Raw genomic sequence first — 21,573 nt, forward strand, 5'->3', positions numbered from 1 at the left:
TGGATGTCAAACTCTCTTGTTGGCCTCTGTATTTCATTTCAATCACTTTTTAATCCAAATGTCTCTGATTAAAAACACAAAACAAATAATTTCTCAATTGTTTAATATGCACCTTTCTTCCACTGAGTGGAGTGTCGACTTAAACACATCTAACAATCACACAGAAGACAGTACATTTACACAAAATTAAAAGTATACTTCACAGCTTACACATAGGTAAAATTAACAGAAAGCAAACAGAAAGAAATGTCACAGATGGATTGAATAAAGCAAACTGTGCAAAATACAAGACAAGGAGCAAAGAAAGTATCTGTAGCCTTGTAATTACATTTCCATTTTTGACATGCAAACCAGTTGATGTCTATAAAATGTCATGAGTACACTGAAGGACCAAAAGCTTTTCTCCACAAAATCTGTATTTTGACATGATAGATGCAACAACTATGAATATGTAACTTATGTTAAGTCTGTGGAACCGTGATTTTACTTGTACATAATACTGAAACCCTTCATTTAATTTATAAATTAATAATGTAACAGGTTGTAATTTTTGTCCCAGAATATCCAGAAAATGACAGCCTAGAGAAAATGTTGGCTATGATCTTCACAGAGCTGAATGCTATGCTATTTTTTCCATCTCTGTGCACCATTGTAAAAACCCTTCTGTTAGCTGTGGTGAGGTCTGGCCAGGTCAGAGTTCAGATACACCACAGTAGCTGTGATATCGTCCCTGTACATTCGAGCCAGGTCCTCTGGCAAAGTGAGCATAGAGGCCAGTCTCTCCTGGCAGAGTTCTCCATGCTCCCCAGTGCCAAGAGCATGTCTGATGAGGTGCGTGGCAACGTTGGCGTCTAAGGCAGGGGAAGCACGGGCCCGGCGTTTCAGCAAGAGTTCATGCATCTGACCCAATTTTAGTTGCCTCTCAGATGGAGAAACTGGAGCCTGGAAAAATGAAAGGACAGTTAGCATTTTTACAGGCTAAGTTTACAGGATAAAAACACAAGAAAATTACAAGTGGTTTATAGTTGTGTGCTGTTAATCAGGGGAATAACAATACATGTCACTTTCACTCCACACACAAACCTGTAGGTGAATCCCACTCAGGTGCTCTCCAACGAGTCTTACAGCCTCCTCGCTCCCCAGTTCATCCCACAGCCCGTCAGTGCCAAGGATCAGGAAGCGGTCCTGAGGTCTCAGCTTGTGATAGGTTATCTCGGGTGCCACGTCCAGATAGGGCGGAGTCAGGTAGTTAGGTGGCGTGTACTGGTACAGGTTGAGAGAGTCCAGGTCCACTCCGGTCTCCAGGCTGTCTAAAATGCTCTGCTGCAACTCACGGCTCCACTTGAATCTTACGTCACCAAACGCACGCAGGGGCATCAGAACCTGACAGCACAATAAAAGTTTAGGAGCAGTGACTTATTTTTTAAATTGAGCAGTCAACTAATTGTACAGTGCCTGTTTAGTGTTAGACTATGAAGAACTCTCACCCCGAGCAGTCTGTCATCTGTGACCACTGTGTCTCTCTCTGAGGGTGGGTGTCGGGCCTTGATCCGCTCCATCTCAGCTTGGTTCTGTGAGTTGTGATCCTGGGAAAGGGGCAAAGCGCTCCATGAACCGCCCTCCTCCTGCACCCCTAATACTGCTCGGCAGTCACCGGCATTCGCCACGTGGATCCCATCTGTGCCAACATGAGCCACACAGGCGGTGCAACCGGCAAACGCAACCTGGACAGATAATGATACCCGTGTATCAACACTGTGTGACCTTGAATACACTCATGCAACAAAGAAAGGCATATGTTATTAGAATCAGAATCAGAAATACTTTATTGATCCCCAAGGGGAAACTCTTTTGCTACAGCAGCTCACTATCACATCAGGAATAGAAGTACTAAGCAAAAAAAAAAATAATACACTATAATACAGGTCAGAAAATAAATTAAGTACCAAGTGGGTATAAGTATAAATTAAAATAAGTGTGAAGTACAAAGTGGGTTTACCGGTTGATGATAATAATATGGTATAAAGTAATAGTGCATGAACTGCCAAGTTAAGTGTAGCTTATTTATAATGAGATGGAGGATATTGCACAGCAGTAATAGAGGTATGAATAAATATCAATATCAATAAATAGGGAATTTTAAACTGAAAAGAGTATATTGCACAGGAGTATTAACATGGAATATTGCACAATTATGTCAAGTATTGCAGAGATGTAATGATCAATGTCCAGTTTAATGACTTAGGGTCATACAGACTAACTTAGAGGGAGGAGTTAAAGAGTTCGATGGCCACAGGCAGGAATGACTTCCTGTGGCGCTCTGTGGTGCTTTTGGGGGGGATGAGTTTTTCGCTGAAGGTACTCCTTTGTTTGACCAGCACGTCATGGAGTGGGTGGGAGACAGAGAGTCCAGCTCCACCCCCACAATGTCACTGGCCTTACAGATCAGTTTGTTGAGTCTGTTAGCGTCCGCTACCCTCAACCTGCTGCCCTAGCATGCAACAGCATACAGGATAGCACTGGCCACCACAGACTCATAAAACAGCAGATTACCTGAATGGCTGTGCTTTTCATCAGGTCATTGGAAAGAGGGACTTGAGCCTCCAAGGAGATGTCAGCATCCAGCCGCTTGAAAGCGCAATCCAGAGCATCTGGAGGACTAAAAGAAAAGGGAGATGATAGAAGGATGTAAAAGGAACACCGATCACATATAGGTATATATGTATATGTAGATATCTATGTATATGGACATACATGCTTTCTTACCTCATGCCTTCACCATGTTCCTCACTGTCCAGTAATTCTTGCCAGAAGACTCTGAGGTGGTCAATGTAGAGTGAAGCAGATTCACGATAGTTAAAGTCTGCATGGTGTTTGTACCACTGCAAGATGGGAGGAACAGGTCTGCTATGCTCCATGCATTTCTCAAGCACCTCCAGGCTCTGCTTTGGCATCATTGCAACTGCAGTGTAGTACAGCAGCCGCTCACTAACAGCCTGGGCACACGCCCAGCCCCCATGGCCGTCAAACACTCCAAAGAGCATGCCCTTTGACTGGAGGAGAAAGAGAAAACTGCATTAAATTGTACAAGAAGGGGGAGAGAAGTAGGGAGATGGATGCACAGACAGAGGGGAGAAGATGCATACCTGTAAGCAGGTGGCTGCACTGCGACGGTCCTCATTCGGTGTGTTAGCAGCCAGCTGGTTGCTCTCAAACTTTCTCACAGCACTGAGTCCCCTGCCATCAAACTCTGGCACACTCACAGTCTGAGACACAGAAACACACCAGTGTACAGGGTTACTCATAACTGCAAAGTTTTTCTATATGTAATGCTGATATATCTGATTAAGGGGGGAAACAAGCCTTTTCACCCAACTCCGACCTCAGAAACATGTTTGGCTTCTGTGTGTTTTCATATCCAACAAGTCTTATTAGATAGTGCCAATTTCGCCCTAATCCCGAAGAGAGATACTATGATATCCATTACCTGCTCATTAGCTCGCAGAATACTTTTGATTTGGACCCGGCTGAGCTGGAAGTCTAGATCCTGACGAGTCGAGAGGTGTCGCCCACTTTGAGCCCAATTTCCCGACTCCTCACCACTGAAGCACAGGGGGTCTGTTCTGGAAGAGCCCCAGGATGAGAAGTGACAATGGTGGGCTGGTCGAGGCTGAGAAGAGGGAAATGCTACAAAGTGGGTATACTGATTGAACAAAAAGAGTGTTGGCAACATTAGAATATGATATACCGTAAATAAAACGGGACATAAAAATATAATAATTAAACAATCAGGACACAAACCTGGAATGGGGTAGCAGAGGAAAGTGTCAGTGTGCAGCTTGAAGCTCTTTGAAGGATGCTGGTGTACACACGTCCAGACATCTCTAATGATCCAACGCTGTTGGTATGGTGTTGTGCAACTTATTCACCCCGATGTCTACTGTCGAGGGAAAAGGGAACTTAATAAGGTCATGGTGATACCAGCACGATTCTTGTTAAGAGACTTGACAATCTAGGAGCTAGCGTAAAAAGATAGCAAGCTAGTTGTTCTGTGAGTTAGCCAGCTGTATAATAACACCATAGTCAACGTGCTATAAGACAATACCAAGCAGCATAGCATTGCCTCCCCTAATGACATTTCTGTGGCGTTAATAGGTGCACGCTGGCTACATAACATTGAGTTGACCACGCATAAAAAGTTGTTAGTTAGCTTCCTAGCTGGATAGCTCCGTTAACGTTTAACATATTAGCGACTTTGTACTAAAACCTATACTTGAGCTAAACGTTTACACACAGATTGACATGGTACATATGTTAAGTTCGTTGAATAAACATTAAATGAATCAAATACGTACAAACTTAGTACAATTACGAATGAATCAACATCAACAAACACCAACTCCACACATGACAGCGATGCGCCACGACGTCAGACGTTTCCAACAGACGCGCTGTTGTAGTTCTTGCTGGTCGCATTTGGGAGAAGAAAGAAAGGTATGAGGAGAACATTGTAGGCGCAATCTTTGTAGACGATCTTTGATTTAGACAACTTCCGCTCGACCTCACAGGTCAAACCTAATTATTTGATGACATCAAGTCACATAATATGTAGTGGTCCAGTATAATTTTAGAATTCAATTGTAAGTTTTGAGGCCATATCTTTCTAATTAGTTTTATTCTTTCTCAATGTATCATTTTATTTGTTTGTTAGCTTGATACTTGGGGAATAGTGCTCAATGGCAGGTGTTATGCGTTTTGCATCAAGCGTTATCTGGTAGTTAACTAGCCCTCTTCTTTCCCTCAGCTAGCAATGTAAAATCATATAGGTTACATGACACATCATTTTTTTCAGCTGAAATTTTGCTAAATCATAGTGTATAAAGACACACATAATATTTCTAGTTTATCAGTTGTCCTCTCTATTACCGATGAGCTTGGCTCATAGCGTTAGTAAACGTGCAGTTTATTTGCAAGTGGGCCGCACCCTGTTTGTTTCTATGGTAACGCAAAGTGCCGACGTTCTATCACCAACTGTAATGATTCCTGAAAGACAAACACAATAGCTAGCTAACATTGGCTAAAGTTAATGTTTTGTCACCTTAACTTACCCTAACCTTTGTTCAGAGAAAGTTTGGGATTTGCTACTAATGAAGCAAAAGTTTGGATATTAGCTTGAAGAAAAATTGTACTTTGAAAGATAAGCTGGCTTAGCCGAAGTTAATTTAGCTGAATATTTATTTTTTGTTAGCTAGCTAGATAGCGTTAGTTTTGAGAATAGCATTTCTTAATGTTAGCACAAAATTACGCTAGATTGGCTCGACGTGGGGAATAAGAGATGCTATTCCTGTAATATTAAGTTAGCCATACTGTTACTTAGGTGACATTTAACCGTTGTTAATGTTTTTTAAACCACTTTAAAGAGTGAAATGGATAAGACAGCGGTTTGCAGCAACACCTGTAATAGTAAGTTACATTGTTGCTAACTCCACATGTGCACATTTTGTTAATGTAGATGGACATAGCTAATGTAACATTATACATTTACATTTACAAATGTATGTATGGTTACCATCACCTCACTGATTTCGTTCTGCTTTCAGCCACAAGGACAGATCTCAGTTTACTGCTTGAGTGTTTGAAGTTTCAGATGAAATGTCCTGATTTGCAAAAACAAGCTCTTCTCGCCATTCACTCAATCTGTGAAAAGAGAGGTAATGGTTAACCATCAATGATAGAAACATTCTATGTCCATACCCTTCTCCTACACACACTAACCATATCCTACAGCCTCATCAGTCAGTCAGATTTGTTGTTTGGACACTTCTTGCTGACGAATACTTAATCGAATAATTTTAATCAGTGATATATTTAAGTATTCAGCATAACACCTTGACATGATACCTTTCCACTGTCTGTTTCACTTTAAATTTTCATTATTTCAGAGGATAATGTGGACCTGCTGAGAGAAATGGGGGGTGTGGCATTTGTGTATAACCTCTCCAAATCCAGTATTGTTCATTCAGATGTTAAGGAGACTGCACTCTTTACGCTTGGCACGCTAGCAGAAGCCAATGGTAGGCATGTGTGTCTGATAGTTGCTGAATTCCAATTCAGGGGCGCATCTTGTGAAGGATACAGTCCAAAAAGTTGTGTCCTTTGCAGCAGTTGAAGCCTAGGATGAATATGCACGTCCTCCCCAAATGACAGCCTTATAGGAACCAAAACTATGGATGCATTTAGGTAGTCCTTGTCAACTTTTAGGTTTAGGTTCCAGGTTTACAGGCAGAAAGTTGCCCTTAAACAGCTGTCAAAGTGGTAAATATCAGTGGTAAACCTAGGCACTAAAATAAATAATAGATAACTGCCATTTTTTTCCATTTTTATGTTTTTGGGTTGTCCATCCATCTGTCCGATTGTCGTGAACACGATATCTCAGGAACGCCTTGAGGGAATTTCTTCAAATTTGGCACAAATGTCCACTTGGACTCAAGGATGAACTGATTAGAATTTAGTGATCAAAGGTCAAGGTCACTGTGACCTCACAAAACACGTTTTTGGCCATAACTCAAGAATTGATGACCATATTTCACAATTGGTCGGACAATGAATTGGTGATACTTTTGACTCAAAGGTCAAAGGTCACTGTGACCTCAACTTTGACAAACTCATTTTTGGCTATAACTCAAGAATTTATGCAGTAATTATGACAAAATTTCACACCGATGTTTAATGAGATACAATGATGAAGTGATGGCATTTTTTTACCCAAAAGGTAAAAGGTCAAATTCACTGTGACATCAGATGTCCTTGTTTGGCCATTATTCAACACCATAACTCAGTACCAGCAGGAGAGATTGTGACTATATTTCATAGTTGGTTGGACAGAATAAGTGATGCTTTTGACTCAAAGGTCAAAGGTCATTGTGAACTCAAAATAGGTTTTTAGTCATAATTTAAGAATTAATTTGGCGATTCCAGATTTCACACACATGTTGACAGGGATGACACAATAAGTAAATAATAACTAGCACAGTACAGGCTTTCCTCCATCTCGTCCATTCTGCCTTTCACTTCCTGCCTCATTCTGAATTTTGAGCATCATCAGAATCATGTGACTCCAAACAACGTATTGGAGCGTGCCTAGCTAATCATGATCCTGTGAGTGAGTGAGTAAATTTCATGACCTACAGCTCATAGAGAGGCTTTGCATCTAAAAAAGCCAGGAGAAAACAAAAGCACCACCTTTTGTGTAGCTATACTCTATAAGAATCCATCTTTACATAGTAATCAAGTACATGTGCACCTGTTTAGCCAATGCATCTATTATTATCCTTCATTAATCAATTCAATAATGTATATTCACTGGAATCATACATATGTATCATTAATATAGTGATAACTTCCATTTAGCAAAAAAATACACTTTAAACCTTTTTATTCAATTCCTTCCAAGTATTCACTACATATATGAGTCTGAACAGACATGGATGTAAACTGCAGTTTGACTGGTTGGCAGTGGCATACAACCGCAGGGCGGTAATTCTAGTTCTGTAGATTGTGGGATACTAAAAGCTGCAAAGGACACACAGAGGATAGCTTTGTTTCCCTGTTACCCATAATGACATGTTCTGTTTTGAAATGTAGACATCAGAGGCTGTGGTCCTGAATTGAGATGCAGCATATGTGTATTTTATTTGACAAGTGTACAACAAGCCTGTGTACAGTTATATGTATATAATATCACTGTATTGGTGTAATGTGGTATTTTCAACTGCAAGTCATTTTTAAGTAAATGACAGTTTTACATATCCATAATGCATTACTTATCTTTCCTTCTGGTAGTGTATTGCAAGAATTCTCTGTGCAGAAAAGAGACCTTTGTAGACCTTGCTGGTTGGTTGATGAAAGAAGACATCCCGCTGACACAGAAGACAGTGTCTGTCTATTTGCTGTCTGTGTTGGTAGCCAACAACAGTAAGATCAAGGCTCCTCAACTGACATAATGAGTTAAAGCTACAGGATCAGTTGTCCCATTTATGTGCAAGTTTTTCTGTCACTTTACATGATATTTTCTTTGGTTTAGTTTCAAACTCATGAAAGCTATTTTATATACGTGGAACAAATTGTAGTGGGGGGAAAAAAGTAAATTTGATCTAAGATTTCTGAGAGTATGATCAGCTTGCTTTTGTTATGCAGACCTTTGTAGCCTTCATGTGTCTGTGTGCTATTTCAGAAACAGGACAGACTTTAGCTCAAACCACTGGCTGCCTGGATATTCTACTGGACCTCTTCAGGTACTTTGCAGTGTTAAATGCTCTGTAATCTTATGTAGTCAGACATCAGTCACACCAAGTTTAAATAGGTATGCCAAAAATGTAATTTAAAAAACCCACTCATAAAAGCACATACATATACGTTTAATAGTATATATTTTTGCAGGGCCACTTTCCCCCTCTCCACAGAGGCTACTTTGAGAGCAGCTAATGCTACTCAAACCTACAAACTTTGGGCATCTGTGTCTAGTGCCCTCTGTGGATGTGTCAACAACCCTCAGAATGGTAATGTCATCTGTGTATTTGTGTCTTGTACTGAGCAGTTAATATGGAAAACATTGATGCTCTTGCCATCCAGTCAAACCACAGGATGCTGTGTTAAGTTTATATCTGGAGTAAGAGCAAAAACATTTTTGCTCAATTGTGTGGGGGTTTTTTTGTCTTCCAGATGAGGGTCAGCGTATTTGTGTGGCAGCCTTTCCCATAATAAAAATCTGGCTTCAGCAGATTGATTTGCCACGCACTGAGATTTTTCAACCCATATGTTCCTTCATAGCAATGACAGTTGCCAACAACTGTAAGTAAAAGATGTATAATGGCCTGTGCTAAACCTGTGGTTTTCTATGTTTATGTAAAACATCTAAATTGACACTAAAATCCAAGTGATTAAATGTTCATCACTTCTTTGTTTTTGCAGCCTGTGTTCAGGAGAGTTTTTCTGTCTCAGGGGGTCTGGATACTCTCACTCTTGCACTGGTTTGTCTTGCTTCTGCAGCAGATACAAGCTTGTTGTTTTGCCAGCTTTCTGTCATTATATCCAAGACCCTGTCAGCTTGCATCACAGATAACTGTGCGTATCAATCTCACACACACATACATACACCTTAACAGTTCACTTAAACAACCAAAGTGTCTCCTTCTCCATTCACAATCTATTCTTTGTAGCTTCTCTGGCTTCAGGTCTGGCTCAGTATGGTGTGGTCTCCCACCTCTTCTCCCTGCTGGCTAGCCCACATCTGGACCCTGAGGACAGGCTCTCTATTTTACTCACCCTGGGCCACTGCACTGAGGCCTCTGGTAAGACTTGACAGTAGTGTGCTGTTTGTGTTTAATATTTTCTAGTACTGTTGGAGTTTGTTTCAACTTTAGATTTTATACACTTTAGAGACTTTCACCAACTGCTACAGTCTTCAACAGTCTTCCCTTGAAAGTACAACATGAGTAATTATGCTATTCATGGATTTTTCACAACTGTGTGTTTCTTCCTGTCTGTAGAGGAGCAACAGTCCCAGTTGGTGCAGTGCGGAGGCCTGCCCCATATCATAACGCTACTCACAGACGATACAAGTGAGGAGGTTAGGAAGGCTGCTACATTCATATTGCAGACCTGCAAACAGGCCAGTAAGTCAAGCAGTCTTTTTTATATCTTGTAGTCTTGTAGTCTTATCATGTAAAATGGACTCTTTAGAAGACCATAGACCATAATTCCAAGCATAATGTAGTTCATATTATTATGGGTTCAAAGTCACTCTGTGACATTGTTATTTAGTACCGTCACTCAGCAAGTAATACAGGTGCTTTATTTGCACTACTGACTAAAAGTCCCTTCCTCCCTATGTTTACTTGTATACTGGGCAATTGTGAATTCAACTTTTGAAATATTGGTCATTTAATTTAGCTTGCTTACTCTTGCATATTAAAGAGAAATGACAGATACGGTGGAAAGCCTTAAGTGGAAACTCTGGGTCCAGGGTGGCTCAGTGTAGCACTGTGGTCTTGAGGCTGTAAAGACCAGGGTTCATTTCTTCTCTAACCCTTTAAGTGTGCATTCCCTTCACTTAACTCTTGCATACTTAAATTAGTTCTGTAGATTACTTCTACTTTTATTAGAGTGAAAGTGAGATCAAATGGATAAAGAGAATAAGTGATTGAATAATATGTGCTGTTGAATGTAGAATATGGAGCTCTCATAATGACTTGTTTGTCTTTGTCTGTGAAGCCATGTCCTTGGGAGTACCTGGTCTAATAGCGAGACAGGGGGAGGGTGAAAATGTGGAGCCCCTTACAAACATGGAAGGCTTCAGGACCTCAGCAAGAGAGTTGCTGCACAGAATTGGCCTGCTAGAGAAGAGACAGGCAAAGGTCAGACATACATTCACACACATGGCCACAGTATAATTAGCATGTACAGATAGTGTGATGACTCAGGTGACTCTGTGCTTATGTTCATCTTTAGGAGGCTGAGGATAAGCAAGAATACACAGACACATCAACTTCCACTGAAGAGCTAGGCCAACCATCTCTACTTCCTGCCTTACCTCTGCCTCTGCAGACAAAGGAGAACATTAAAACCATCCCCACAGCATATAGACAGACCAGCACTCTTAAGCATGTAGAAGCAGGGGGTGACAACAACATTAAACCTCAAACTGTCAGACACGTGCTCAAGAATGGGCAAGACAGTGAACTGAAGAACATGAACTCCAATTTAAGTATGCAGGAAGAGAGGGCTAAAACCAATGGAGGGGATGTGTGGTGTTCAGTGTGCAAGGGTACTGGAGCTCTAATGTCTTCCCATCTGCGATCAATAGAGGGAGGCAGAGAGCCTCATACAGCAGACAAGTCAGTAGACTATTGATTGCTTGAAAACTCAAATGAAATGATGGCTTCATAATTATTGTTTCGTCTGTTTTTGTTTGTTTTTTATTTAGTCAGTTGTTTAAGCCCCCAGCACCAGTGAGGCACAGTGTACCAAAAGAGATTAAATGCACTGATGAAGAAGGTAAGAGTCACAGCTTCATGCCTTTAACAGACTGTTATAAAAAAGACAAAAAAAATTTATTAAAAAATGCCTTTGCTTGAATTTTTGTTTTCAGTAGAGTAGTGTCTAACATGTTTTTTCAAGTAATATGTTTTTGTGTTAAGAATTGCAGGGCCGTGAGATGAGTAAGGTGGGGAAAATCCCAGTGGAGGAACATTCACTCTCTCATATCCGGTGTGCAGGTAGGAGAACATGATGCTGCCCCTCAGTGAAATGCTTTCCATCTTTTATTATCAAATGGTTGTTGAGAGTTCAAGCATAGTGTATGGGTCAGCCTTTACTATACCATATTTTAACAACAAGGAATTTGTCTTTTTTCAATATTTTGCTGACCTTAATGTGAAGAATAAACCAGACATCTTCACTGTAGAGTTTTTGTAGATCTAGGCTGTGGGGATAGTTTGGGTCCAGAGAATTTCGGTTACTTATAGTTATAACAAAGTAAGTCCAGACATGTAAAGTTCTGTTTCAGTGTATTGTAGTGCAGTGTTATTTTAAGCACATTTTGTGTTACTCTTTGTCCTCTACATGTCCAGGCTTACTTGGGAAGCTTGGGACTGTGTAATAAGCCCACTCAAATAATCATCATTGTATTTATACTTCTAAACTATAAGGAGTCATTCAGTTAGATTATTGTAAAGCCATAAGTTAAATCCTTGCATCCCTGTTCTTCCTCTCCTTTAGGTTGTGTGTTGCCTTTTGAGGAGGTGACCAGTCGCACTTTTATGTCTCTCCAAAGCTCCTTCCACCACAACTGTGACATGCACAAGGCTCTCCAGGAGGCCACAGAGCGGTTCAGGACTCATCACTGCAACCTTCTGTTCAGGAGAGAGTACCAAGACAACACTGTGGAGCAGACAGACCCAGACTCTGAGAGAGTGTCAGCACCAGAGCCACAGAGAGGCTGGGAAAACTTGAGCGGTAAGAAGCTTTAACATTTGAAATGCACAGAAAGTAATTTTACCGAAAGGCGTAGTTCCAGTCTCGTTATCTGATTGGTTAAAGACTATATTCCAGCCACACCAATAGTTCCTGTAAAGCACAACAGGATTATGGAAGTGATAGTTGTGCTAACTAGAGCAAATTTAATTTGTATTTATTTATTTTCCCCAACTGTGGAGTGCTTCCTAGAGTTAGCAAAGGTGTTAGCAAAATGTACTTTTGTGGTTTACTGCAGATTATTTTTCTCACATGACCATAGAACATTAGGTAATTTAGTTCATCATTCAAAAAAAACACCTTATCTTCAAATAGGACAGATAATCAACCAAGAAAAATCAGTACCAAAGAAAAGCCCCACAGCTACCATGTGGCTTACTCACCACTGTGTTGAATGAGGTCATTTGACTCGTCACTGCAAGTCGCTACAACTTCTATGTGTGCCCTCTTTATGTTTTATTAAACACACTTTTTTTTTCAAGTCTGGTTGCTCATGGAAAGTGTTTTGCTCACTTTGCAGTGGCCTTGGTTTGAATAACAGCCAGTTCACAAAGAAATGCAAAATGAAGCACTTTGTATCAAAGTTAAATATAGGAATGGACACAAATTTTCCTCACAGTTAAAACTCAATGCTATCTTTTGTATGTTCACCCCACAGTATTTCCCAGTGGGTGCTCACAATTACAAGGCACCTATGTGTGAGTGCTTGTTCTACTGAGTTTTGTTTTAGCAGTTTTTTGACATATTATGACTGTTCAAGTTCTACATTTTGTTACCCTACTGACTATAACCTGCTAAGGCTAGCACTGGCTAACCTGCTACTGCAACATGGACTAAATATTACTGCATTTTGCAGGATAATATAATGTACAGAGATTAAAACATAGTTGTGTAATATACACCACGCTATAGGTACACTGAATTATGGTTATTGTGCTTAACTCATGCTTGACAGCATTAAAAGGTTGTATTTGTAAACTATGGAGACTACTAACATCTCCTCTGAACTTTATCATAGTGCATTACCTCAGTCAAGATGAATGTACCAATGAATACATGAGATCCTGTCTGGAGTTGACTAAATGAGAGAAACTTTCAGACAGTAAACATGCCTCCTGCGTGTTGTTGTTCCAAACTGTTCCAATCAAGCAATCTCATTTTCCTTGAACATTGCTTCCTAATTGTTACTTTAGTATCTTCAGTATGAAACACACATTATTCTCTTTACCTACTTCTATAAAATGTTGACTTCTACTCCACTGTAGAAGAGGTCTGCCTGACTCCTGTACGTAAAGGAGCAGGGAAAGGCAAGAGCTCCCTGCCAGAACATCACTGGAAGAAGCACAATGGTAAGAATTATGCAGCAAGGGGATTTTAATATAGCTTTTTAACACACTGATGTCTTAAAGGACTGTAGGGAATGAGCCTATCTAGATTAAAAAAATCAACAATAGCACAGATATACAAAAATGATGCACAAGAAAGACAAAACATGTCTTCTTAACTATGCAAGTCAAGTCTAAACTAAGGAACATAACACAAGCCCAGAAAACAGTTTGTCTGTCGCAAACAAATTGTTAAAAGCTAAACAAATTATTTGAATACTTGCAAGCTGTTGCCTGATCTTATTAGATGCAGGCCACTGAACTCACATATATGCACAATATTCAGTGTGTAATTGGTGTGTAATTTGGGGTGTCTTCTTCTTCCGCTTATCATAGGCATCAGTTTGACTCCACTGCACAGAGGAGCTAAAAAGGACATGTTGACCTCTTATAACAAGACCGGTATGTATGTGACATTATCACAGCAACATCTCATTGTTGTCCTTTGTATGTGTCATATTCAACAGCATTGATCTCATCACCCCTCCTCTCAGGTCCAGGCTTAACTCCCCAGAAAAAGTCTCGTCTTCCTGAAGGTAGATATGTGATATTGACATGGGTATTTACAGTGGACTACTTTAAGTGTGTGTGAATGTTATGATTGAGAGCCTGTGGTGGGAGCTGTCCTCTGCAGTGTGTTCTTGGCAGCTGACAAACCAAAGAGCAGAAGGAATGTTGAACTGCAGCCAGTGTTCTCACAGTGCAGGCCAGAGCTGGTTCAGAGCAGCACAGCTGTATTAAGCTGTTTCACACTCTGTATAACACTGTGTGTGTGTGTGAGCGAGAGAGAGAGAGATTGAAAGGGTGTGTTCTGATGCTTTTGTATTATGCCACTGACATGGTAATAAAAGGAGAGGCATTTTAGTCTGTTACACATTATGGTTTTGCATGTTCATTCACTATACTGTGTGCTAAAAGTATATATACATTTTGTGGTCATATTTGCCATCCATCTCCTTTTTGTCCTTCTGTTTTCCAATGTTGCCAATTCACATCAGATGTCAGACTTTCTGTAGCCTAAAAGTTGCTGTAGTGTTGCAACATAGATGCAGAGGCACTTTTGTGGAGTGCAGTCTTTCTGTGCTGTCATGCTGAGATTTACTGTATTTTTAAACCTCTCAGCCAAATGCATTTTCCTATGCTCACTTTGTGAGTCCAAACTAGTTTTTCTTCCACTGCACAGTCCACATTTTCATTCTTTCTTTGTCCAGCTATTTTTTCCAACCTTCTCTTCTTCCCTGTTACACTTTTTCCTGTATTCATTTCATCCCCTTCTATTCTCTTGTCTTCTCTTCCTTCATCAGTCATTTTTCTCCTCCTGTGTTGTTTGTAGGGCAGCTGTATTAACCATAACTGGTGATGTAATATCACACTAAGGAGGAGTAGGGCAAGAGAGAAAAGAGAAAGTGTCTCTCCATATACTCTGGGGCCAGTTGATGTGTTGTTGAGTAACAGAATGAGTTGTAAAAACCTGGCGTTCTCTCAGTATTTTTTTTTTTTCACATATACACAAACACTGTTTAATGTTTCAAATACAGAGAGAAGAGGAGGGAATAATAGTGGACATCATGCTCTTGATGATGAGCCGACGACTAGCTCAGATCACTGCTCCACTGTAAGAGTTTGCATATTTTCTTTGTCAAAAATGTATGTATTGATATTTAGACGGCCTGTTAGCCTTTTTAATGCCACGATTGTATGCTGCAGGGCATTGAAGTGGTAAAAAATATTTGAGTAATAAAAGGAGGAGATGTAAAGTGGGATTTGACAATCAGTTTCCATTAGGACCATTTTGGGTTTGCTCAATTCCTGAGAATCATTTAGCTCTCACGCTGCTTCCTCATATCATTGCCTGCACGCTCAGTAATACTGAGATGCAAAACTGATTTAAAGTGAAATCTAATCCTCGGAGAAACGATGTTTGAATGTATGTACGTATTTTACTAAACTGGAAAGAAATTTGGAGGCAATGAATGCCATTCATTTACAGGGATGCTGCATTTTTCATACATACATACTATACATTACCTAAGGTAAAAATCTAATGTTAAGATAATGTGATAATAATGTTTAAGGATTATTATGGTTTTGTTAATTTATTTGTTAATTGCAAGTTTTAGCCGATCAACTACAAAATGTATGTAGTTTTCTGCCGATAAGTTTCTGCCAGTTTCAGGCAGACAAAGGTTTCACTTCATTTCATTGCAATATGAAAATCAATTAAAACTTTGCTTGAGATGCACAGTGAACAACTGGCTGCATTATTTTATGCATGTAGAAACTGAAAATGATCATGTGAATTTGGTCATGTCTTGCGCTAGAAAAGGTAGCAGAGTCTTAAAACACAGATGTCAGAGCGTCCTTGAACACACCAGCAGAAGGACTTTCAAAACGGTCCTTGTAACTGTACTACCATGCAATCATTATGCAACTTTAAAACAAAGAGACATGAAATGTAACAACATGAAATGTCAAGTCTCAACAAGTTGATTTTAATAGCATACTAAAATAAGTTGAAACTAATTGCTGCATGGAGGTTGGAAAATCACTTTAAAATTGTACAATATGCTTTGCAGAATGGCTGGGAGTGATTTATGTCATGTGTTGTTAATGGGCTGACATTTGCAAAACCACCAGTATGATCTATTAACATTACTCACACAGGCATCTTTAGCACATGATTTTAAATAGGAATAACTAAATGAAAAAATTAAAAGTTTGCAAGCACATTTTCTCCTTTTTCATCTATTTTAGATTTTATTATTCTATTAAGCAGAGCATTAGTAACTAGGCCATGTGTCAGTGGAGAAGGCAGTAACAGGTCTAAATCCAAGTGTTTTAATGAGCACAAGCAGAGTGAGGCAGTCAGATATCTTGGGAAAGGATGAACTACACGTAAGAGGCACAGGTATTGTACTGAATATTGTCAAGTGTGCATCCATGCACATGTGATTTGTCCCATAATCCACACTCTCCTGTCCATCTAATACAATGTCAGTTTTGTCTCTTCTGCCTTTCTTGTTATCATTCTTAGAGAAGGAAGAGGAAAGACTTCAGCCGTGAAGAGGTGCATTACCTACTGTGCGGAGTGAAGACTTTTGGCTTCTCCTGGAACTCCATCTTGTGGTCATACCCCTTCCAACCTGGACGCTCCAATGTTGACCTGGCCAAGAAATACAGGCGGCTAATGGTAACAAGAGAACATACCCTTTAAGTAAATTATTTGATATTTTCCATCATAATTGTCATACTGCATTTAGATTAACTGCCTGATTGTTTTTTTGTTTGTTTGTTTGCTTTTTTGCCTTCAGAAAGGTAAAGTCCAGGATGCTGGCTGTGCATAATCCTGGTCCTGAGATCCTGGGCAAACCCATTGATAATGGTTCTCTGTTAATATTAGATTTTATTTATTTAGATAATAAAATACCTTCACTCTCTTCAGTTTAAAACTCTGTATTTATTGGAAAAAATCCAAAGAAGCATTTACTTCACTACATACTTATAATATATTGTACTCAGTATTTATATAGATTTTTAGTACTTTGTATATGGTTTGCACTGTCTTAAAAATTGTTTTTGCAGCAGTTTTTAGAGCTTTGACAGATATTGTTAATTGTTTCTTTTTATCATATTTTAAAGCATTAAAACAGGTGTTTGAGATTCTGAAATTTCTCTGTCAGTGTCTTCTCTGTCAAGTATGTTTTCGTATTTGATTCATGCAAACAGACTTTCATTAACTTTTTAAATTAGATACGTAGCTGGTACACTAAATCGGAAACCAATGGGACTTTTTGTAAGGATGAATTGTGCCAGATTTTGAGTGACTTAGATGTATAATCTTTGAGTAAGGGCCATTTTAAAGTCCTTGTTTTGTTGTGACACCACCTAGTGATGAATCACCACCACGGTGTTGTCACATGTACGTCTGCCAGGTATGATTGCAACAGCACGATGTGTTCGTGAGTTGTGGCAGTAAAAAGGCCCAACCCTATTCTCTTTGGCAACCATTTATACCAATGCTGTATCATAAGCCAGGTCAGATTTGCTGTCTACCAGTCTGGATAATAATGGACTTTAAATGTCAAAGAAGCAAATCAAGTTTTTTTTTTTTTAAATAGTCAAAATGTCAGAAAATCTAGTCCAGCAGAAATGGGCATGATCACAACTATTTGGATGTGATTTGACCCAAGTACTCCATGAAAAAGTAATGTCCATTTCAGCAGTTATCGACCAGAGCGTACTGTAAAGTCAGTCGTGTAGTGCATCAATCAGGGTTTTTTGTTTCTTCAAAATGACTAAATTTGCCAAGTTTGGTAACTTTTTATTTCTAACAAGAAGATACTTTCAAGGAAAACAAAAGAATAATGCAAATAAAAAACAATAGTTCCTGCACTTCTGCTTGGACCCTTTAAACCAAATATTATATGTTTGTTACCTCCTTGACATACTGTGTCACAGAAGCAAAAACCAAGTTCTGTTTTCTTTGTTTTTGTGCTTTGGCTATCAGAGTCTATAGACAGGAAATCAACAAGGAAAGGGGGGACTCAAGTCCAGCACTTTTGTTTATTGAGCTGAAGGCCTCTGGTATGACAGGAATCACAAATAGTGCAAATCATGCTGTTTATCTATTCTGTGTGCATCAAGAAGCAGCTCGGTCTGCTAACTGTATACTTTACTAAAGGCTAGCTTGACTGAGATCCCTGTCTGAAGAGTGCCTCTCCCACTCGACGTGGACTAATCAGTGTGTTGCCAAAACCGTAGGACTTAACCGTTCGCCATGTCCTGAGACGTAGGCTGTTAAGATGTGGTTGGACAAGACAAAAGTGGGAGTGAGACTTAATATGATTATGGAACTGGAGAAGACACAAGTGGTGCACCACAATGATTTTCTGATATAGATTAACTATTGTATTTTAAATGTTAAATGGAGCAGCTCCACGTTGTACATCTCGATGACATTGCAGAATAGTCCTCCCTTCATTAGCTAGTATTCCTGTCAAATTGGCAAAGTTAATAGTTTAAGTTTCATTTTTAGGCAGGCAGAAGTGGCCTCTCATACCAATCCACTGACTCTTTTGTCAGGATGTTGGGATAGCAATGCAGTGAGGGCAGGAGGAGTGTGGTGGGAGAGGCATGTGAGAAGCAGCTTTCTCATGGACTGAAATGCGGACTTTTGACCCAGGCCCCCCGAAAACCTCCTTCTTCTAGAAAGAATGTCCCCACCCTCCCTCCCTCCCTCTCATCCTCCCTCGCATCCTCTCTCGTGTCAAGGCACTGTCTAACTGAATTTAATTTCCATGTGTACACTGTGTCCCATACATGTACTGGTGTGTTGTTAAACATGCTCTATAAAAGGGGAAAGCTCCAGTACATGCATTTAACAGATCCAGGTTCTGCACTTTTTAGGCCAGCTAAGTCATATTCCACATTCAAAATGATGGGAGGAGCCTACAGCTACCGTAGCTTTGTGGCCTCACAGATAATGAATGTTAAGTATCGCACCAATTCGCCTTTATCTTGATCTGGTAGTTTTTTCCTCATTTCCATTCTTGAAGTCTCCAAGATATAATATTTCTTCTAGTTAAAAAAAAAAACAACAGATGACCATACACTTGGAATAATATTTTTATTTTCACAAGCAAGCCACTACTTGGGTTAAGAAATCCCATTATTGTATTGCAAATACAATAAGATGATGATCACACCTGTTAGAGGAATATTACAAGGTCCAAATATAAGTATGTTAAGGCATACATGTTTATTGGACACTTGTATCCTGCTATATAGTGGTATGCATATACTGTCTCCACCTTTGGTTGCATTGCTACTGTCCCTTGCCTGTTGTTTTGCATTAACTTCTGAGTGCTGTGCACGCACATATCCACCTAAAAAAAGTTTTTACTTTTCCCTCTGTGCTTTCACACTTGTCTTCCCTGGTGTAGGGTTGTTATATAGCAATGGCAAGTCCCTACAAGAAATACGTTTAAATTCTTGTTTGGTGAATTTGCATAGAGAAAGATCTCTGCTGTCCAACAATACACTCAAGTGCACTCATGTCCCCGGTGCTGTTTGAGCCCCTTCACCCCTCACCCACACATGCGCTGGCTGTATACATGTATCAAAAATGTATCAAGATTTAATTTTGTGTGAAAACCGACAAGACATCAGTTTGTTCCAGAGTTGATTTGGCACATTTGGTTCATTATTAAAGAGAAATAGCTGTTTGCCTTTATTAGGCCACTTAAGATGTCAATAATAAGAATAATAATAATAATAATAATAATAATAATAGACAAACCTTGTATCTGTGATTCTTTTTGAATTCATGTAAAGGGTTAAGAGGGTTTCACAAAAAAAATATCCATTCACTCAGACCTTTCCAACTCAAATGTGGAAATCACAGAAACCTCAACACTGTCTTGGCATTCCTGAGTCATGGGGATGTCTGAGGGCTCATCGGCATTAACTGGGGAAGGGATGGAAACTGGGGAGGGAGGAGTGTTAATAGGTTGGGGAGTTACATCATGGACACCCAGGTCGATCAAAGGGGGTGAAGAAAGCACCGGCTCAGGGAGAGACTCTTGAGTAAGCAGGTCTGTCTGCTGCTCCAGGGCCTCAGCTAAGGCTGGGACTGACTCGGAGATGGGCTCAGGGACTGCCTCAATTTCTGCTTCTGGATTTGAGGTAGTCTCTGGTTCGGGAATAGGCTCTGGAGCTGGTTCTGGAGCAAGCTGAGCTTCAGCAACAGGTTTTGGTTCTGATTCTGGAGGTGATGTTTTGCTAACTAAGACCACAGGCTCAGGTTGGACTGGAACTGGGGTTTCCTTTGCCACAAGCTCTGGTTCAGCATCATTTAGTGGGGCAGCAGGAGCTTCCACCTCCTTACACTCTGATGTACATTCTTCAGGGGGTAAACACGCCACTAGTTTCACTGGCTCTCCCAACACCAAATCTAGATTTTCTATCTCAATGGCCTCCTGAGTTTGCATTATCTCAGAGTCTTCTGCAGGTTGTGCAGCTGCTTGCTCCTCTGCAGTGTTCTGTTCAGTGGCAGCAGTTTCAGTGCAGTTGCCTGGGGTGTCTTGCTTTCTGCTGAGCCTGTTTCCCATGATGAACCTGTGCACAAGTTCAAAATGAGGATACAATTATTTTAAATAATTAAATGTCAAATTCTATTCTTTAAGTGGTTTCAAAAAGTAAATTCCAACTTTTTTTAGCTCAATATTACAGAAGATTCCTTCCTGCATTGATTAAGTTGGAGCTTTTCTTCAGAATTCATGAATATGCAATTGCTCAAGGTTACAAAAACAGAAAATGCAGAGAGACACTTTGTTAAACTTCCCAGGATTCACTGATCTGGTTGAGCAAAAATATTTCAGTTTGTGTGTTATGGTACATTGTGTTCTCTTGTACCCTTCCCGGGCTGCATGTACATCATGTCTTATACAGTGTCGCGATTTGAGCGTGTCTGGGTAGTGGATATTTCTGCAGTGTCCAAGGATCATTTAAAGCATTTGTTTGTTTGATTCTTTCTTTCTTGGCTGCTTTGCACTGCATGCCACCTCTCAGGCCTGAACTCCAGTAGAAATAAATTCTGGACAAGTTTAGACGCGCACTGAAAACGTTTATCACTTCATAACACATAACAGCCCCCTCCCAAAGAAAATTAAAGTTTATGTTTTCCCGTTGTTTTCATTGTATTCTGTAAAACAACCACACCTTGTCCGAGCTGAGCTGTCTGTCAGAACCATGGATCCACATAGCCACACGCAATTCAAACTGTTTTATTAAATAACATGACATAACAAATATTCAGATTATAATTATTGTCAATGCAATCAATATTTGTGCTCATTGCCATTAATTGCTAGTTTAAGCAAAACGAACAAAGAAACTCTTGCAGATGACCCCGCCTCCCTCTCGTGCTGAACAAATTTATAACGAGCCAAAGTGTACAGCAGTAAAAACATCCCCGGTTATAACGTGCACTAAAAAATAGATGACCGTCACCAACCTTTTGAACCTCTTCGCGTTGGAGTAAAAGTAGATAAAGTCGCAGATGATCTCACACTCTCGACTTGGGGAAGTCTGCACGTCAGACTGTCTGTTGAAGCCAAATAGTCCTCTCATTGAAGCGCGTACCAGCGGAGCGCGG

The 21,573-nt window shown here is 40.0% G+C and overlaps 3 protein-coding genes across 9 annotated transcripts; 1 reads left to right on the plus strand and 2 right to left on the minus strand.

Annotated features, from left to right (window-relative positions):
* Nucleotides 1–86: 86 nt before the first annotated feature.
* On the minus strand, nt 87–4,490 carry pdp2 (putative pyruvate dehydrogenase phosphatase isoenzyme 2). 3 transcript variants are annotated; one of them, XM_044194831.1, is made up of 9 exons: nt 4,356–4,490; nt 3,802–3,940; nt 3,488–3,670; nt 3,147–3,266; nt 2,767–3,053; nt 2,554–2,659; nt 1,488–1,724; nt 1,084–1,383; nt 87–942 (listed from the first exon to the last, which is right to left on the minus strand). In XM_044194831.1, the coding sequence occupies exons 2-9, from the start codon at nt 3,880–3,882 to the stop codon at nt 667–669; spliced, it is 1,590 nt and encodes a 529-aa protein (XP_044050766.1). In that variant the 5' UTR covers nt 3,883–3,940; nt 4,356–4,490; the 3' UTR covers nt 87–666. The 3 variants fall into 3 exon arrangements, with proteins under 3 accessions (XP_044050766.1, XP_044050764.1, XP_044050765.1); XM_044194829.1 differs by having other exon boundaries at nt 3,488–3,703; XM_044194830.1 differs by having other exon boundaries at nt 3,488–3,703; nt 3,802–3,937; nt 4,356–4,479.
* A 46-nt stretch (nt 4,491–4,536) lies between these two features.
* On the plus strand, nt 4,537–17,084 carry terb1 (telomere repeat binding bouquet formation protein 1). 5 transcript variants are annotated; one of them, XM_044194824.1, is made up of 22 exons: nt 4,537–4,640; nt 5,421–5,463; nt 5,601–5,711; nt 5,943–6,074; nt 7,843–7,974; nt 8,234–8,294; nt 8,440–8,558; nt 8,722–8,850; nt 8,971–9,123; nt 9,219–9,350; nt 9,549–9,674; nt 10,273–10,415; nt 10,510–10,895; nt 10,985–11,055; nt 11,199–11,276; nt 11,779–12,015; nt 13,299–13,382; nt 13,755–13,820; nt 13,913–13,954; nt 14,957–15,033; nt 16,453–16,608; nt 16,730–17,084. In XM_044194824.1, exons 2-22 carry the CDS (start codon nt 5,427–5,429, stop codon nt 16,760–16,762), a joined length of 2,505 nt encoding a protein of 834 aa, XP_044050759.1. In that variant the 5' UTR covers nt 4,537–4,640; nt 5,421–5,426; the 3' UTR covers nt 16,763–17,084. The 5 variants fall into 5 exon arrangements, 4 of the variants coding, with proteins under 4 accessions (XP_044050759.1, XP_044050761.1, XP_044050760.1 ...); XR_006377835.1 differs by lacking the exons at nt 4,537–4,640; nt 14,957–15,033 and having other exon boundaries at nt 4,735–5,463; XM_044194826.1 differs by lacking the exons at nt 4,537–4,640; nt 5,943–6,074 and having other exon boundaries at nt 4,739–5,463.
* A 1,946-nt stretch (nt 17,085–19,030) lies between these two features.
* LOC122875550 (protein TsetseEP-like) lies at nt 19,031–21,562 on the minus strand. Its single transcript, XM_044194837.1, has 2 exons — nt 21,433–21,562; nt 19,031–20,534 (listed from the first exon to the last, which is right to left on the minus strand). Exons 1-2 carry the CDS (start codon nt 21,546–21,548, stop codon nt 19,784–19,786), a joined length of 867 nt encoding a protein of 288 aa, XP_044050772.1. The 5' UTR covers nt 21,549–21,562; the 3' UTR covers nt 19,031–19,783.
* Nucleotides 21,563–21,573: the final 11 nt, after the last annotated feature.

This window comes from Siniperca chuatsi, linkage group LG4 (assembly GCF_020085105.1).
Source record: "Siniperca chuatsi isolate FFG_IHB_CAS linkage group LG4, ASM2008510v1, whole genome shotgun sequence".
NCBI classification, from domain to species: domain Eukaryota; kingdom Metazoa; phylum Chordata; class Actinopteri; order Centrarchiformes; family Sinipercidae; genus Siniperca; species Siniperca chuatsi.

Excerpts from the sequence above, each read along its gene's own strand:
- terb1 (XM_044194824.1), top strand. The coding sequence starts at position 5,427 with ATGGATAAGACAGCGGTTTGCAGCAACACCTGTAATA. Across the intron at positions 9,675-10,272 it reads GCAGACCTGCAAACAGGCCA|CCATGTCCTTGGGAGTACCT; the intron begins GTAAGTCAAGCA and ends TTGTCTGTGAAG. Across the intron at positions 10,416-10,509 it reads TAGAGAAGAGACAGGCAAAG|GAGGCTGAGGATAAGCAAGA; the intron begins GTCAGACATACA and ends GTTCATCTTTAG.
- LOC122875550 (XM_044194837.1), bottom strand. The coding sequence starts at position 21,548 with ATGAGAGGACTATTTGGCTTCAACAGACAGTCTGACGTGCAGACTTCC. Across the intron at positions 20,535-21,432 it reads AACGCGAAGAGGTTCAAAAG|GTTCATCATGGGAAACAGGC; the intron begins GTTGGTGACGGT and ends ACTTGTGCACAG.
- pdp2 (XM_044194829.1), bottom strand. The coding sequence starts at position 3,882 with ATGTCTGGACGTGTGTACACCAGCATCCTTCAAAGAGCTTCAAGCTGC. Across the intron at positions 1,384-1,487 it reads CAGATGACAGACTGCTCGGG|GTTCTGATGCCCCTGCGTGC; the intron begins GTGAGAGTTCTT and ends TTGTGCTGTCAG. Across the intron at positions 943-1,083 it reads TGAGTGGGATTCACCTACAG|GCTCCAGTTTCTCCATCTGA; the intron begins GTTTGTGTGTGG and ends TCATTTTTCCAG.